The sequence below is a fragment of the Sciurus vulgaris genome, assembly GCF_902686455.1.
Source record: "Sciurus vulgaris genome assembly, chromosome: 8".
Classification (NCBI taxonomy): domain Eukaryota; kingdom Metazoa; phylum Chordata; class Mammalia; order Rodentia; family Sciuridae; genus Sciurus; species Sciurus vulgaris.
Genome location: NC_136468.1, coordinates 36,676,326 through 36,695,175, shown reverse-complemented (window position 1 = coordinate 36,695,175; position 18,850 = coordinate 36,676,326). Strand labels below are relative to the sequence as shown.

General features: G+C 39.5%; 1 protein-coding gene across 1 annotated transcript in view; it reads left to right on the top strand.

Moving 5' to 3' along the window:
- The window catches only part of MET (MET proto-oncogene, receptor tyrosine kinase), a 110,827-nt gene extending 92,598 nt beyond the window's left edge, over window positions 1–18,229 (top strand). Inside the window, exons 16-21 of the mRNA XM_079150518.1 lie at window positions 495–575; window positions 3,321–3,502; window positions 6,405–6,514; window positions 7,703–7,868; window positions 15,770–15,906; window positions 16,016–18,229. Of these exons, the coding sequence (XP_079006644.1) occupies window positions 495–575; window positions 3,321–3,502; window positions 6,405–6,514; window positions 7,703–7,868; window positions 15,770–15,906; window positions 16,016–16,226 (887 nt within the window). The 3' untranslated portion in view covers window positions 16,227–18,229. The remainder of the gene's footprint in view (window positions 1–494; window positions 576–3,320; window positions 3,503–6,404; window positions 6,515–7,702; window positions 7,869–15,769; window positions 15,907–16,015) is intronic.
- Window positions 18,230–18,850: the final 621 nt, after the last annotated feature.

The following is an 18,850-nucleotide window of genomic DNA, read 5'->3' as shown; positions in this document are numbered from 1 at the left end:
AACTGGTGACTAATGGGGGAAATCCTTCTTCTATAATACTAATCTTATTTCTAATGGCAGCATTATTATTCTATTTTGGTTTACTGGAATATAGGGAACTTATTTTGTTGTTTCTTCATGCAGGTAAAACTTGAGTTTCATATTTTAAAATATGATTTAATCCTTAGAAATAATAATTGTGTTTTATGCAGATGTTGTTCCTGTTTTCAGTGCTTCTGCCATAGTAGAATATTTTATCCTATTAACCTTTAATATCATTTCACCTGCAGTTTTTATATTTATTAAGTAATCATATTGCTACTATCCTGGATAAAAAAGTACTTCATCTGCATATACACAAACACATATATACATGTGTAATGGTATTATTAATCAAACTATCAAAAATAATAGACCTTTTTGTCATATAGAAAAAAGGCCATGGAAGGCTTGGTAAATAATTGTTGCATAATTAAGCAGTACACAACTCTAACCAAGTCCCCTCTTTCACACAGGGCATTTTGGCTGTGTATATCATGGGACTTTGTTGGACAATGATGGCAAGAAAATTCACTGTGCTGTAAAATCTTTGAATAGTAAGTTACATTTTACTTAACAGTGGAGGATACTTTTGTGACTTGCAGACTAATAAATCAACTAATAAAATGTTGTTTTACACTTTTCCTCGTGGAAAAAAAATTATGAATCCAATTCTGAAAATGTGTTTAGTCTAAACTCTTTGAAATATTTCGTCTAAAATTATCCTTCAGAGCCCTCATAAGTAAGGGTATAGGAAAAATGAGATTTTTGGATGAGTTGAGTATCGTTTAACTGTGTTGGGCTTATAATATTTGTTTTGCAAATGACATTTATGGAAACTATTGGAAGCATGTTGGCACTTACGGTAGTAATGACTCATTTTACCCAGAGGCATTACTGCAATTATCTTTTAACCACAACTTCCATTGAAAAGATTAAAAAAATGAAATAAGACAAACAGGAGAGAAATATGCTGGCGGAAAATTAGAAAATTATAACTATGGTAATACTTTATCTGCCTGTTTGGGGAGTGAGTTGTTCCATATAAATGAACTTCCTAAAGAAGTGAAACCTGCCCCCTTTTACTGCTGGAACATTTCCTAAAAATTTAGCTGCTATTGGGAAATTTTTCTTAAGATTAAATACATACTCTGTTTAGGAAACAGGGAATGTTTCCAAACATACCCTAAGTTGTTTTTGATGACCAAGAGACATAATTATGGCCATAAATTACTATATGGTACAACCCAGTGCATGCCACAGACTAGCGTGTTCCTGACTCCACCTTTGTTGACACATCTCTCATGCTTGAATTTTCTACTCCCATTTCTAATTTTCTACCTATACTTTGAAGGAGCCTGAAAAACATTAGCCACCTCTATTCCAGGTTGACATTAGCATTAACAAGTTTTAAATGCACAAATAGAAGGTTTGCCTGCAAGATACACCATTGCTACAACTATTTCAGCCATTTTTAAATATAAGTCTCCATGCCGAGCACCATTGTGTGGTTAATTTTGTTGGAAGTCTGACCACAAAGTAATTAAAGAAACCTAACAGCAATTAAAGAAACCTAATTGTGGTGGGTTAAGTATAGTCGACAATAAATTGGTCTCCCAAGAGAGCAGAACTGTATATAACATTCCTAACATCAAGACATCTCTGTCATTGGTGCATGCCAACCCCTCTTCAGACCACCTTGACTTCCAGTATCTGTTCCAGGACTTGGAATACACTGCATTTGTAAGAGAATGCCAATATGCCACAAACACCATAGAGATACTAGTCAAATTAATATATTACTGTTGTTAACTTCCTTAATACAAACTTGTATCAATCCCTCAATATCTCTCTCTCTCTGAAAATGCTTAGAAACTACTAGACTAAAAAGGACCTATGTAGATGCCAAATGGTGCTTGGTCTTCAAGTTCTCCTAGCCCAGAAATTAGTGATCAATGGCCCACTACTTATTTTCATTAATAGAGTTTATTGACACACAGCCACTTGTTGTCTATAGTGTCTTTCATGATGATCAATAGCAGAGTAACAGCAACCACATGGCCCACAAAGAAAAAAAAAAAAAAAAAAAACCACATATTTACTATCTGATCCATTACAGAAATTTGCCAGCCTGTGCCCCATAGATAATTACTATAGGAATGGACTGGTCTGATTCCCTACCATTTTTCTTTAAGAGACCATCTGTGGTTCTCTATGAGACAAACTGATTGCTGGACTTGATCATAGAAAAGTGGGTATACATGGTAACTTGCAGGCAAAGCGTAAAGCGACGTCGTTGGGCCTCAGATGATTCCCCATAGTATGGCATGCTGAGAACATTGAGTACCTTGAACTGAAGAATATTGGTGGGGCTTCAGAAACAAAGTTTCTCCTGCCTTTCTTTCTCCTTCTGTTCTCCTCCCCATACCTCCCACCCCTAGTCCCACCAAGGCAGGTCATAGAACCTAGACCCTCTCTCCCCGATGAAAACCATTGACAACACCTGAAAAGATTACTCTGACCTTCTTCTGGCTTTCTGTCTTGGAGCTAACCATAAAGACATTCTCAGGCTGGGGCTGGGGTTGTAGCTCAGTGGCAGAGTGCTTACCTAGCATATATGAGGCACTGGGATTGATCCTTAGCACCACATAAAAGTAAACAAATAAAATTAAAGCATTCTGTCCACCTATAACTACAAAAAAATTAAAAATGAAAAAAAGAAGAAATTCTCTGGCCTGCCTTGTCTGAATGTAGCTCATAAAGCCCTCATTCCAGAAGGGTCCTGTCATACACACAGGAAGAAAGGATGCCCCAGAGAAAGGCCTAAAAGAATTCTAGCAGACAAGCCCTTGCTGGGTTTCCCTCTCAGTCTGTTACCATTAGGTCATATGCTTTTTGTCCAGTCACTTTTCTACCCATCTATCCATCTTTCATCAGTCCAAGCATTAAAATTAAAAAATTTTAAAAGGAGAACTTTCACTGGGTACTTAGAACTTGGTTTCTGAAGGTTCCCATGTCTTACAAGACTTCAATTAAATGAATCTGTTTTGCTTCTCTGTTGTTAACTTGTCTTTATTTATAGGAGTCTCAGCTGTAACCCTTATGATGGGTGAAGAAAGCAATCATACCTCTCCACCACTATGACTCCATTCACTCAGATATACTGTACAAAAAACAGTGAGGTTAGGCCTCAGGACAAGGTGTAACCCTGGGGTTTTACATCTCCTTGCTCTTGGTATCTAATTTGACAAAGTATGCATTTGCCCACAATGAAGTCAAGTCTCCATCTTTGGATTTCTCAGGAATCACTGACATAGGAGAAGTTTCCCAGTTTTTGACTGAGGGGATAATCATGAAAGATTTTAGCCATCCCAATGTTCTCTCACTCTTGGGAATCTGCCTTCGGAGTGAAGGGTCTCCCCTGGTGGTCCTACCATATATGAAGCATGGAGATCTGCGAAATTTCATTCGAAATGAGACTCATGTAAGTATATTACCAAGTTTGCCAACTGGTAAAACTACTTAGAAATCAGTCCTCCCTTTATACGTAGCTGTTTTTGCTCTTAAAAAGCTATCAACCAGGGGCTGGGGAGAGAGCTCAGCTGGTAGGGTACTTGCCTCGCAAGCATAAGGCCCTGAGTTCGATCCCCAGTACTGCCAAAAAAAAAAAAAAAGCTATCAACCAAAGATTCACGTGTAAAATGTTGGCAGCATTCAAATGTACCTCAGAATCTTCTGTCCTGGTGGGAAGATAGTGATACTTGGAATGTTATCCTAGGACAATCATTCTTACTTGCCCAGCAAGCAACCTTGCTGTACTATTCCCTGATAGTGCATTGAAGTCATCTTTGAATGCCTACTATGTGCCAGAAACTGAGCACAGCATAGAATAGGCTAAAGGAGCCACAGCCCATGTGGTGTTTTAATTCTGGGAGATAAGGAAGAATTAGTAACCAATGAATCCTCACTGTTCCTCAGACTTGCCATCTACTTTGCTACCTCAAGGCCTTTGTACTTGCTGCTCCCTCTGCCTGGAACACTCTCCCCACAGCTATCCGTACATCTCACTCCCGAATCTCCTTCAGCCCTTTGCCCTAATGTCATCTTAAAAAATGAGGCTTCCCTGTTTTAAATGGCAGCTTACCTGCCCCATCCTCATGCCCTCAGTCAGCATCCCCTTCCTTGTTTTATTCTCTATCACACTTATCATTATATGATCCTGTGGATTTAGGCTATCCAGAACACTGTGTAGTCATAATCACATGTGAAATGTGGCCAATTCAAATCAAAATGTACAGTAAGTATAGAGTACATCCCAGAATCTGAATATTTAACATAACAAAGAAGGCAAAATATCTCATTAATAATCATTATTTGGTTTACATGTTACAATAATATTTTGGATATGTTGGGTTGACAAATGTATTCTGAGAATTAACTTCACCTGTTTCCTTTTACTTTTTGAATATGACCACTAGAAAATGTTAAATTGTGTATGTGGCTTATGTTACATTTCTGTTGAATCGTGCTGTACTGGACAGTAAACAAATAGCTATGTGTGCGTGTGTGTATGTACATACATACCATTAGAATGCAAGCTCATGTGGTTAGGTACTTTTATGTATTTTGGTTACTTCTAAGGCTCCAGTCAGTAAAATAGCATTCAACACAGGCTCTCAGTAAATATTGTGAATAAATGAGCTCAAAGTTAAAAGGATCATAGGCTCTTGCAAGTAGAAGTTTTCTTAGTGAAATTTATGCCCAGACCTACAGGGTGAGCAAGTCCTGGGCCGGGCCAGTGCCAGGGAAAGGGAGCGAGGAGTTTCCAGAATTGAATTCACCTATGGCCTCAGCCTCCTTCTTGGCTCCTGCTGTCCAGGTTTCTGTGGGAGTCAACAGAGGAGCTTTACTCTTGCTCAAAAACAACTTTATAAACACGGGGTCAAGTTCTCAGAGGAAAAAAAAAAAACTCTCGGACAGTTAAGAAATATTTTGTGTTTAGCTGAAAGACTAAAACAACTCCCTGGCAGTGAAATTTTGCAGATAAGGAGAATTTACTTTGCAAAGTACAAAGCTACCCTGACAAATCTCCCTTTAACTCTTGTCTTTACCCTGATGGGTCAGTCTGCTTGGATGTGCTACTTTCTCTGGAGTGTTCTCCCACGGTTAAAATATGAAAGAGGTGTCCTGTTATCCAGTACAGAATAGTACCCACCCAGACTCTTACAGCCCAGGGGGTTGATGATACTAATGACGGCTCCTAACACAATGTGTCTTAAAGAGAACCAGAAACACAGGTCACTGGCCTTTCACAGGCTTTGTTCCTCAGAGGAGGCAGCAGCTCGGACCCCACTAACTGCCTCTTGTGCTCACAAACTCCACAGTGGTTGCTGAAAACGAGACCCTCTCCTGAAGTCCAGTCCCTTGTAAGGGCTGTCAGTCACACTGACATCTATGTGATTTCAGATTCAGTTCTTCCTATTAATAAGGCATTGCTCTGTCCATCCAATGTTGTGGATGGAGTTTGTGGAGAATGGAATATCCTATTCCTCTGAGCTGGTCCAGAAGCTTGGGAGTTGTGTGCTAAGGATGCATCAGTCCCAGTAGGAGGGCTTCTGATTGGAGCCAAAGAGACTTAGGTTGATCCGAACTCCACCACTGACCCTTCAAGTGCTTCAGGGTGATCCATTTCTCTCTGAGCCTCCTGAATTTACTCTGTGTTTCTGATGCTTTGACATTTGAGCCTTGCTGACACTGAAGACACTGTCCCTCCCAGGGTGAGCTAATTCCTGGAGATAATGAACAGCTTGCCTTCATAACGCACCTTTCATATGCAGACCAACCAATCCAGAGCCCACAACCCAGCCACTTTCCCCAAACTAGCCTGTCCTAAACCCGGTACCCTGCCTCACCGTTCCTCCCCAAGGAAATTACAGTAAAGGTTCTTGCTCTTGTTGTCCCCTCACTCCCTCTGCTTCCTGACTGTCCCAGTGCTTCCCTGGGTGGCCCTGAATGGCATCAGAGGCTCCTTTCTCTTGGAAACTGTAAATAACGAACCATCTTTTCATTGGAAATTGCCTCCAGAGCTGTTGGCTTCATCATACCTGAAGATATTAAAACCTGCATTTTAAAACACCTCCATTTCCCCATCTGAAAAACAAGAGTCTGGATAACACCTGCCTTCAGAAGAGTGTGAGAATTAGCCACAATTCATAAAAACATCTACCTGGTGCTTTGCATATCCTTAAACAAATAGTTGTTGCTGTCAACAGGGAGGAAGTTATTATTTGAGACAAGATAATTCTTATAAACACGTCAGGATTTGGAGATCAGAGTTAGAACAGTGGGTGTTTAGTTTATGCTTTTCCATCTCTCTTTGATTGCAGAATCCAACTGTAAAAGATCTTATAGGCTTTGGTCTTCAAGTAGCCAAAGGCATGAAATATCTTGCAAGCAAAAAGTTTGTCCACAGAGACTTGGCTGCAAGAAACTGTATGTAAGTATGAGAAGCTCTGCACCCACAGTCCAAATTGAGTGACGAGAGTTTGTTTCCCACTGTTCAAAGCTAATGAGGATGTTTTCTCTCCTTATGCAAAAATCCTTTATTTCCTTGACTGTTTTAAATGGATGTGTAAGCCTTGGGAAGGCGGGGGATGGGCTTTCAGGCTTTATCAAGCAGAGGACTTAAAAGGTTGCCCCACAGGGGGTCTCCAGCAGCTGTTGTATACTTTCACTTTTCTGGGTCCTTCCCACAAGCAGCCCCCAGTGTTGTGGTTTCACACTACATTAGTACTTAGGAGGGAGAATTTGATCTTCAGCGTCTTACAATGGAAAGGAGAGGGCTGGTAACACAAATACCAATACAGTGTAACTTCCCCAGAGTAGATCTGAAGTCCCCCTGCAGACATCCTACCAAAAATGGTATCTGGGAATGAATATACAAAGAACTTTTATTTGTGTCTGGCTGCCTGGCTGTATAACACAACAGTCAACAGTTTGTAATTGATTCTGTGCTTCCCTTGCAGAGCTCTGATTCAGGACTTGTGGTATGTGTGAATGAAGGAGCTGTGCTATTAATTTTCTACCTTGGTTTTGGTCAATGTAACACCATAAAAGCCAGTTTAAACCAAGGACACATAGCCCCGGTTAGCAGAATGTGGGGTTTAATCTTACTGTTTTAGATGCTTTATTATGTATCCTATTTCTCTATTATCTGTGATGGAATATATGAGTTTTGTACACTGACCTGACATATTTGAGAATGAAGAAGTCAAATAACAATGCCATGTCACATCTCTCCTGTGAAACTGAGTATTGCTGATAAACTGACAAGTGAAGATTGGGAATTGTGTTGGGTAGTCAGTTGACATGCTGTATTTAGCAGCTAAGGAGAGCAGGGAGGAAGACAACTTTACTTTTTCTCCAGATGTACATTAAAGTGAGAAAGACTTTCCCTATCATTCATGATCCCTCTCCTCAGCCTGTTGAATTTGTCAAGTAAATGTCAAACATTTATATTCAAGAATTCCACTGTAATTTAGTGTTAGTCAATAGACCAGAGGAAACCCTGCTTCATAAGTTATGGATTTCAAATACTGAAGCCACTTGTTCTGATCTATGGATATTTGACATCCTTGTAAATTATTTTATTTCAGCTACTGGTAATTTTTTTTTCTTTCTGTAGGCTGGATGAAAAATTCACTGTCAAGGTCGCTGATTTTGGTCTTGCCAGGGATATGTATGACAAAGAATACTACAGTGTACACAACAAAACAGGCGCAAAACTGCCAGTGAAGTGGATGGCTTTAGAAAGTCTGCAAACTCAGAAGTTCACCACCAAATCAGATGTGGTAATGCACTGATCATTCCTGGCTTTTTCCTCTTTTACTTTCATACCCCATTTCTTTGTAGTTTTATGCCAACTTAATTTTTTAAAAAATAATCTACACTTACTAATTCATCTATCTTTATATGTAAAACTAGAGTTCATTGTCCAATTGATGCCTATAGTGTATTTCCATAAATTTACTTGTTTATACAACATTTGTCAAATGGAATATCATGCTGGCTCCTTAGGAAGCGCCAAGTTGTACTAGACATAAGCTTTGTCCTGCCGTAGCTTTGACTCCACAGGAAAGAAAAGACATGGCCATCGACGACCATAACATAGTGATCTGGGATTGCACTACCTTTCATAATCCTAGGGCAGCAAGAATTCCACTTGCAGACATCTGGAAACTGTAACTGAGGCAGATCTAGCAGTGAATGCATGATCTGCCTGACTAGAAAAGTGTCCTCCTTTATCTGTAAAAGCCATGCTTCTCTCAGACAATGCCCTTCCAAAAAGGCATGCAGCTGAGCAGCTGAGGATGGGCAAGACACCTGGGCAGCTGGCTCTGCCACATTGCCTCCTGTGGAGGAGGCAGCACATGAAATGGGCCTTAACGGACAGCAGGTTTGGAATTGAGCAGGTGGGCAAATGGAAATATCAATCCAGGTGAAGCCAAGGGGCAGGAAAGTATGAGAATCTTTAAAGTTCCGAGGACAGAGGATTTATGTGGCTATTTGGCAACAATAGAAGGCATAGAGGGAAGCTACAACTCTAAAAAAATAGATTCATGCTAGATCACAAAGGTCTTACCAAACTAGTTTGAAATTTATTTTCTGGTCATGTGGAAACAAACAAAAGTTATCAGGTTAGACTGCTATAATCTGTCTTTATTCTGTAAAATGACTGGAAAGGAATGGAGGCAGGAAGATCAAGTGAGAGAGGGAGACCTTGGATAATAGAGAGACCGTGAGAATGGAAAGGAAGCGGTGGAAGGAAAGGCATCCTTTAGGTAGAATCAACAGTTTTTAGTAAGAATTGATAAAAGTCAAAGATGAGCAAATCGACAGACTAGTTTATTCACAAATATGAAGCATAAGAGCAGAAGCTAGAATTGGAGGAAAAATAACAGTTGAGCCTTGACCACATTCAGTTTGACTTGGGATTACACAATCCAGGCAGATACATCCATCAGGCACTTGGAAACAAGAATCCGAGGCATATAAAAAAGATTATATTAGCTCTCATGCTGGTATAATTTTAAAAAAACATAGACTGAGTGACTTAAACAGTAGAAGTTTATTTATAACAGTTCAGGAGTCCAAGACCAGGGTGCCAGCATGGTCAAGTTCTGGTAAGGGCCCTCTTCCTGCCTTGTAGATAACCACCTTTTTGCTGTGCCCTCACTTGGTTGAGAGAAAATGAGGGCAAACTCTCTAGTGTCTCTTTGAATAAGGGCACTTATCCCACGGTAAGGACCCCACCCTCATGACCTCATCTAAACCTAATTACCTCTTATTGGCCCATTTCCAAACATTGTCACATGCCAGAGGTCAGGCCTAGAAATATGCTCTTGAGAGTCCCAAAGTAATTATTCAGAAAACCTACATATATGAAGTGAGGGAAGAAAGAGAAAGGCGGAAGACCCTGGAGAAGAGACTACCATGAAAGCCAGATGAAGAGAAAGTTTCAAGAATCTGGAATGGTTAGCAGGTCCATTGCTGCTTACTGTACAAGATGGGTCTTGGAAACTGAGCCACTTGAGTGATTAGAATGTCCAAGGTGTGCCGAAGAGCCTGGGCATTGAATGGAATGGCGAGTGTATACTTACTCTGTCGCATGTAACAGGTCAAGACAACTGTGATATCTGGAAGGAGAGAAACAGTTGACATTTCCACCCTTAACGGTAACAACTGAGAAAGAAGAAAGTGCAAACTCAGGATATCTGCAAACAACTTGGGCTGAAAATAATGTTCATGGAGTCTGTGTTCATCAAATGAGAAAGAATTGTCAGCTATTGAGAGATGACAGGGAACAGGATCTGAGTGTAGTATAGGAAATGCAGACGTCATCTTACTCCCATCCTTGAGTCAGCAAGAGGGAGAGGTGTGGCCTCTATTGGTAGGTCAAAGAAATTGTGGTTATCAAGTGAAAACCAAGCTTCAGTTCCTGTAAAGAGGTAGAGGAAATGCTAGAAAGTAAACTGAGGTGACTGGCTTTTTTTTTTTTTTTTCCAATAAACTGTGTCATCAGTTATGGCAGAAGAATTGGGACTTCTAAGTATGTAAGACTGAGAAGAGAAAGTGATAAACCATAGTGAAGCTTAATGCCTGGGGTTTTGACCCTGAAAGATTCTAAAAAAAGATGATAGAAGTGAGTCCTAGAGAGGGAAGCTGGGGCTTGTTAGTGATGGTAGCAGGTGAAGGCATAAGGTAGGGAGACGTGATCCACCCTCAGAGAACATACTGTTCATTCAGACTTGACTCCCAGTCTGCCCTTAAGGGCTGGAGCCAGCTCTTACAACTCGATAAGTCAATAAAATCTAGTGTTTTAAAATAGGTAACAGATTTGAATAGACATTTTGCCAAAAAGATGTATAGCTAGCTAACACCCACATGAAAACTTATGCCACATGAAGACTTTTAGGCGAATGATCACAGTAGTTTATTCACAATGGTCAAAAAGCAGGGGCAGTCTTAATGTTCATCAACTCGTGAATGGACAAACAAAATGTGGTACATCCATAGAATGGAATGATGCCATTCAACGATGTAACAGAACTACTGACATGGATAAACCTCACAAACATCATGTTAAGTGAAAGAAGGTACACTCACAAGATTACATGTTGTACTCAGCACCACATAAATGAATAAAATAAAGACATTGTGTCCATCTACAACTAAAAAACATTTTTTTTAAAAGATTACATGTTGAATGATCCCATTTACATGAAATTTCTGGAATGAGGTAGAACTTTAGAGAAAGAAATCAGATCAGCGGTTGCCTGGGCAGTGAATGGGCATGAGAATTGACAACAAATGAGCACGAGGGAACTTTCTGGAATGTTGACAGTGATCTAAAACTAAATTGCAATGATAGGTATAAACTATGTAAATTTACTGGACATCACTAATTATGCATTTACAATTTATGTATCTTACAATCTATAAAGTATACATCGGCAAAGCTGATTTTTTAAAAAAGAGGTTCTAATGAAATTTTCTATGTTCAAGGCAGAAGTTGGGATTCTGAGCTTTTTGACAACACACAAACACCACTACCACTGACTCCTCACCAAACACACACAGCATGCAAGCCAATTCTTCTCACATAGCAAGAGGCAATTTTTTTAATTACCCTCTTTTTTAAAATTGTGCTATTTTATCTTTTTATTGAGTTCTAAGAGTTGGCTGCAGTTCTTAATAGCAGACTGGGAGTCAGCCTGAGGTACTTGACTGGAAATTTCTCTTATGTAAATAAGACAGTGTTCTCTCCATCTCCTTGAAAGACACTGTACTGTATGACATAAAGGCGAAACCTGAGTAACCCACACACACAATGCTCCTTTGGCAAGTGGTTGCTGATTGCCTGTATAAATTTGCACAAAGACAGCACAGTCTTTGGAATGTTGACATGAAACATTTCCAAAAGCATGTATGCATGTTGAGACCTACAGGCAAAAACTTGCCTGCTAGTAGGCAGATTCTCTTTCTAGCAAATGCCCAGGTGGAGTTTGGCTAACTCAATACTCTTGAGTCCATTCAAACAAATTAGTGTGTTACTCCTCTTGAAATTACTCACACCTAGCATTGTGCAATGTTCCACCCTCGGCAGCAGTTCTTTCATTAAAGTCTGTATGGTCTTCTCTGTTCAGTCTGGCAGCTTCTTCTCAACTCTCTTCTTGCCTCATCTTTCTGAAGCATTTAACATTGTTGACCATTCCTTCCGTCTTAAATTTCCCTTCCTTTGGATTTAGGTGGTTTCTAAAGCATATGGTTTTCCCCCTTCTCTTCTTTCTCTTACCCACTAGAGGTAGCTATCCCCCAGGATTTTTGTCTTCAGGGATAGACCGTTTCCATCAACAGTCTCCTTTGGCCTGCTCTTTCTGGAGGCTCTGGTCAGCTGATATCATTTGATCACAAATTTGTCTTGTTCAAAATCAAATACTTTGTATCCCATTTGTTTATAATAAAAAATAAATAAATAAATAAATAAATAAATAATCAAGTATTTTCCCACCGAACTGGCAATTCCTCCCTTCCTATTTTCTATCAATGTCCATCATATTTTGCCACGTACTTAGTGCTCACTGCTTGTAGTGTAGTTCTTCAATTTTTGGCCAACGCATCACAATCAGGATGTAGAATTTCCATCATCCAGAAAATTTTCTTGTGCCCTTTCGTAGTCACCCTCTACCTTATCCCTAGGACCTGGAAATCATTGATTCGTTTTCTATATCTATAGTTTGTATTTCCCCCCCTGGAATGTCATATAAGTTGAATCATACAGCCAGTAGCCTTTTGAGTCTGTTGCCTTTCATTTAATAAAATGCATTCGAGAGATATCCATGTTGCTATGTCAGTAATATCAATGTATTAGTAGTTCAATCTTCTTATCAATTTAAAAATGCATAAAATTTACTGTCTTTTCCACTTGTGAGTGTACAGTGCAGTAATGTTAGTTCTGTTGCACCTTGTCATGCAAGGACAAGATCCCTAGAATTTATTCTTCTCACAAAACTGAAACTCAGGATCCACTGAACAAAGACTCTCTTTCTCCCTTCCCTCTCAGTCCCTGGCAATCACCATTCTATAATTTCTGTCTCTAAGAGTTTGACTATCTTAGGTACATCATAAAAATGGAATTATTCAGTGTTTGTCTTTTTGTGACTGTCTTGTTTCCCTTAGCATAATGTTCTCAAGTCTTGTCCATAACAGCATTTGACAAGGTTTCCTTCTTTTTTAAGGCTGAATAATATTCTATGTATGTATAAACAACATTTCCTTTGTCTAGTCATTCTGTTGATGGACCTTTAGGCTCTTGCACTTCTTGGCTATTGTGAATAGCGCTGCAGTGACCATGGTTGTGCAAATTTCCCTTTGAGATCCCATTTTCAATTGTTTTGGAGAGATAACCTGAAGTGGGATTGCTAGGTCATATAGTGGCTCTATGTTCAATTTTTTGAAGAACTTTGGTCCTTTTTTCTATAAGAGAGTAGTTCATTCCTTCTTATTTTTGTGTAGTATATCATTGCCCAGATGCACCATATTTAATTTATCCATTTACCAGTCGAAGGACATTTGGGTTCTATTTTTAGGCAGGTAGTTCTATATAATTACAAGTGTTGAGACATTGGCTTAAAAGTTTTTGTGTGAACAGGTTTTTTTATTTCTTTGGGGTAAATGCTTAGGAGTAAGACCACTGGGTTGTAAGGTAAGTGTATGTCCCATTTTATGAGAAATTATTGCCTAATTCCTATATTCCTCAGGAATTTATACAACTCTGCCCCTTTTTAAGTGAATTTGTCTCAGACAGACCTGCAGGTAGCCTAGGCTCTCCATTGAGAAGCCCGGATCACAGAACTGGACAGCCTCTGAGAACTTTGGTTTTCTCATCCTTAAAACATGCACAGGATGAGTTACATTAAAGGACTATGACCAATTACAGTCAATCATGAGGATTAAATAAAATGATGTTTTATAAAAGGCATGATGCATGCCTCGCCATGTGATGGATGCCCTCTTCCACCACCCTGAGTTGGCAGTAAAGCCCCTCAGGCTTTGCATGTCAGTGTGCTGTAGCGTCCTCACCTGTTCTTATTCAGAAGTCTCTTAAGTGGTCTCTGTGTTGTGGACCCACTTCTCCTTTTTGTCTTTAACTTGGTGTTTACAGAGGCAGTCTCCAGGAACACAACTCAGTCACGTGCCACCAATTTCAGGATAGCCCACTTTCAACATTTAAAAACCTCTGCTGCACAAGCACCATTTCAACCTCATCTATCCCCAGTCTCCTTCCCTACTCCACACACCTAGCAGTGTGAGTGTTGGTACTTGGGGCTCAATAAAAACGCATGTACTCTTGCCTCTGGGCCCACCCCTTCCATCTGGACACTTTCTGCCCTCGAATTACATGAACCTATGAAACAAATTCCCCCTGTTCCTAGGACCCACTTTCCTGACACTCTTCCTGAAGGCTTTCTCAGTAGACACTCTTATCTCTTTGACTTCTCACAGCACTTTGACCTCTTTTGTATTATTGCTGTATGTTACAAGCATTACCTTATTGTTCTGTGTGACAGTTATCTGCACAATGCTCAACCCTTTTAATCAGCCCTGGGACTTATCCCAGAACTTGGACAGTAACCTACTTGTACATGATCAAAGGTCAATAGATACTTATTCAGTTGATTCAACTTTTAATGCAAATTCTGGAACTTGAAGGTTAACACAATAAAGTTGTCAGAATGACTCATAAGATTTTCAGGCTAAGAAAATTTCAATTTTGAAAGGCTGAGTTAGAGAGCAAAGTTACCTGGCTCCCATCTCAGCAGGGGCTTAAATTCTCTATATGGATCAAGGCATTCATTGCCTTAAAAAGCTCTTGCACTTGGGCAAAGGGAAAGAGCTATTCATGGAGATTTGTATCAGCAGGTACCATATCTACCTCATTTCTTTCAGTCACAGAAATCAAAAACATGCATTATTCTCCTTCTTGCTGAGTATTATAAGCTCTATTTGCTTCTCAGTTTTACATTTTCCTACTCCCCCTGTCTTTCCTCTCAAAGTGTCTTTAATCCAGGGCTTCCTGTCCTCCCCCGTATGTGTCTTGGTCTGGAAGCATTGTCTAGCAAGAGCTGATGTCCTGGGTCCTCTGCACAGGGTGACCTGCACTCGCTGACTTACTCTTGTGTCATGCTCACCTTGGCACATGTCCAGGGAGAGATAATGTACATGACCTGGTCTATTCTGAGTAGAGTGCTTTAAATCAAGAAATTGCATATTTAGTGAAGTTCAGGAGACCCAGTAAGACCCAAGGGTCAAGAACTCTGAAATGTGTATCCTAGTGTAAATTCAGATATATTAGGGAATTTCAGCAAGTCATTTAACCTCTTCATGTCTGTGATCTTCCTATGAAGTACTGAAGCAGCTATTTTATACTCATCTAGTACTTTAACAATTTTTAATTACATATTTTTGAAATTAATTTTCAACAGTGATCCTTGTTGCCCAATGGTTTTATTACATATGATTCTTAATATGGATTTTTACTTAACTGATTTAAATCTTCTCTTTTAACATTAACCTTTAGATATGATTACTTTTCTTAAAGACTATTGACATTCATTTTGAAATCCCACAAATTTAACTTCTCTAAAGCTTCTTTTATCTTCCTTTTTTATGAATAATCTGAAATCGTGGCAAAGTTATTGAAAGGAGGATAGAAATGTGCTGGTGCTTTGACCCCCACAAGAGAAAACTTGAAATAGACTCTGCCAACTACAGATGAACTCTTGATCATTATGTGGACTTCAGATTTTTTTTTTTTTTTTTTTTTTTTTTTTTTTTAATTTTGAGATGGATCTCTCTAAGTTACTTAGGACCTTGCCAAGTTGCTGGGGCTGGCTTTGAACTTGTAATCTTCCTGCCTCCACCTCCCAACCTCCTGGGATTGCAGGCGTGACCCACCACACCCAGCTTAGATATTCTTTTTGAAAACTACATTTACGTGTAACTAAACCTGATCATTTAAACAGGTCATGAAATGTATGGCTTAATAATTGCCTTTAGGGAAACCGTTTCCCCACCGTAGCAATGGTGGGGAACGTTCAGGCAAGCTTAGTTACCAAGACCTACTGATCCCCTTTCCTGTATTTATTGTCACACCCTCTGGCCTGAATTCTCCTTTTTCTTGTTTTAACAGTGGTCCTTTGGTGTGCTTCTCTGGGAGCTGATGACAAGGGGAGCCCCACCTTATCCCGACGTGAACACCTTTGATATCACCGTGTACCTGTTGCAGGGTAGAAGGCTCTTACAACCTGAGTACTGCCCAGATCCCTTGTAAGTAGGAATCCCAACAGGATCTTCTGTAGTTAGTTCTTATATGCATTACTTCTGCAAAAGTGCTTGCCTCCAAGGTATCTTTCAACAGCATTTCTTTCTGAAACAGGTATGAAGTGATGCTTAAATGTTGGCACCCCAAAGCGGAAATGCGCCCATCCTTCTCTGAGCTGGTCTCCAGGATATCTGCCATCTTTTCCACTTTCATCGGAGAGCACTATGTCCATGTGAACGCTACCTATGTGAATGTAAAGTGTGTTGCTCCATATCCTTCTCTCTTGTCATCACAAGATAACGTCGATGGTGTGGTGGACACATGAAGGATGGGAACACCACAGCCTGCTTCTGAGCAACGTCATCGTACTTGCCCAAAGAACAGTCCACACTTTCTCCAACAGTTTTCATGACCTGGCTTCAGAAAGGCAATTTGGTATTTTTTACTTTTGCCAAAACTGCACCAGTATAAGGCTTTGTATTGTTATTTGAACTGCTGGATTCTAAGGAATTTCTCATCTGACAAAGCATCAGAAAGAGAAGCTTGGTCCCATGGGCCGGTGACCAGTGGCCACCCTGCAACTATAACAACACTCCTGTTGCATTGGAGTCCAAAACCTGAATTCTAAGTTGAAATTTCTAAAAAAGTCAGAATCTCACTTGATTTCATATGAGACTTTGATACAACAAATTTTGAGGGCTTCTTAATCACAGAAAATTCAGAAAAGAGTGCTGCCTACAACAGATGTGGCAGGACCAGACCACACATTTAGAATTCTGGCATTTGAAAGAAATTTTGTGTGTCATTGGTCACGAACACTTCTTATTACTGATGATGTCATTTACCCATTAGGCAGACATTCCCTTTTAAATTTTTGTATGCACATTCCTTTGGTTGGAGGAATGTCCGTAGACAATGCCAAGTTTCAAAGTAGCATGACACAGGTATGTTTGTAAATTAACAGGGATATTTACATATTGTACATAGACAACATTAGGAAGGTTTGAATAAAATAGCTTAGTCACAATGAAATATTTAGTTGTCATCTAAAAATCAACTGAGAAAATTACCATTCTGATCAAATGAATGTGGACATTTGGACATTTTGTCTGTATTTTTTTAATGTCAACATGGGAGATAAACAAGTAATTTGTGATGGTAAATATTTTTAAAGGTAACCCAGCATGTTTTTAAAGTAGAATACGACTGACTGGAAGGTTCATTGGTTTCAACCACTGTTCCTATGCAGAACAGAGACAGGATCAGTGGATCAAAATGTTAACCTTCTCAGGTGGCACTTCCCACCTCACAGACAATTGGGCACAAAACGTTTGGGGAGTCTGTTTTCCATTAGAACATGTTTTGTGTTAAGCAAAACATATTTTAGAAACAAACAAAGGTAATTAAAAATCCTGGCTATTTTGCCTGGATAAATAATTACTCTGGTCAGGAATTTTGTGATGTTTCGATCAGTTGAATTTTGTGCTTACTACTGTATAGTGCATGTGCCGTAGTTTATTCTAACTGGTTTTGTTGATGTAAACACTGAAAGTATTATATTTTTATAGAAATGTTTATTTTTAATGATATAAGAAAAATTTTGTTAGGCCACAAAAACACTGCACTGTGAACATTTCAGAAAAGGTATGTCAGACTTGGATCAATAACAGCGTGATTTTAAATGACTGTAAATAGTGATAAGGAAATGTACCGATTGCCAGTACACTCCACCCTCATTACATCACCAGGACTTGAAGCCACGGGTGAACAGAGCAAGCTGCAATGAGGGTGTGTTACACTGAAACCCCATAATTGAGTTCGGCTGTCCTTGCGGGGAGGTGATTGCAACCAAATGATCTTCGACAATGGTGGGACTCACCAGAAGGCAGGAGCTGTGCTGCAGAAATATATCAGTTCTACTACTTCCGAAATGTGAAGAGTAAGATTAATTCACAGACTATTGTAAATGGTGAATGCCGGAAAAACATCTGCTCTGCAGAAAGAAAAAGCTGTCTCTACAAGGTTAAGAGAATGAGTGCACTGAGAACAGAGAACTTGTGGAAACCACCCCTCAACAGGACTGCACACCTGTATGTATATAGGTGCTTGAGAAAGCTGAAATGTGAAAATTGTATTTTCTATTTATGAACTTGTCCTTAGGTTAATGTGTCTGGACAGATTGCGGGCGTAAGTGACTCTGCTAAGAATTAGATACTTGTTCCTGCCTATAGTTGCAGTTGAACTGAATGGTACTTTATATGTTAATAGTTGTTGTTCTGATCAATCATACAGTTAAAATAAAGTGATGTAACATCTTGTGTACTGAGAGTTGGTTATTGCTAGTCCTGCTTAATTACCTTCTCCATTTACATAATGACAGAGGAAGCCTAAGATTGATTTCACATGGCTACATCGAGTCAGGTCAGCTCATGGGCAGTAGCTAAAAAAATATACACACCTAAATCTCTGGAAATCTCTCTTTCTAAGGGTGGTTTGCCCTGAGTTCCCAAATTAAGTTCATATTTTTGACAATCTTTCAACTGCTAGAGCACTGGTTTCTATTTTAGCCAGGTGCTCTTCTCCAGCCAGATGTATTCCTTGGGCCAAAAGATAAGATGATGGAGTTGCAACTGCATGGTTGGCACAGAGATAAATACCCAGGTGGGGATTGGAGAGAGATGTCTTCTTGCCCACTGAAAACTATTCTTTTCATCTACATGTGAGCCCACCCTTCTGAGCCTTTAGTTACCAAAGAAACTACCTTCAGGTCATCTCCACAGATATTCTTGATACGGTAAAGGGACTCAAAGGCAATGTTTCTGCTATCTAAGAATTGTGTAGCACTTGGGTAAATGTGATTTTTAAAAGATCAATTATGGTTTGAATGTGAGGTGTCCCCCAAAAACTCACATGTGAGACAACACAAGAAGGTTCAGAGGAGAAATGATT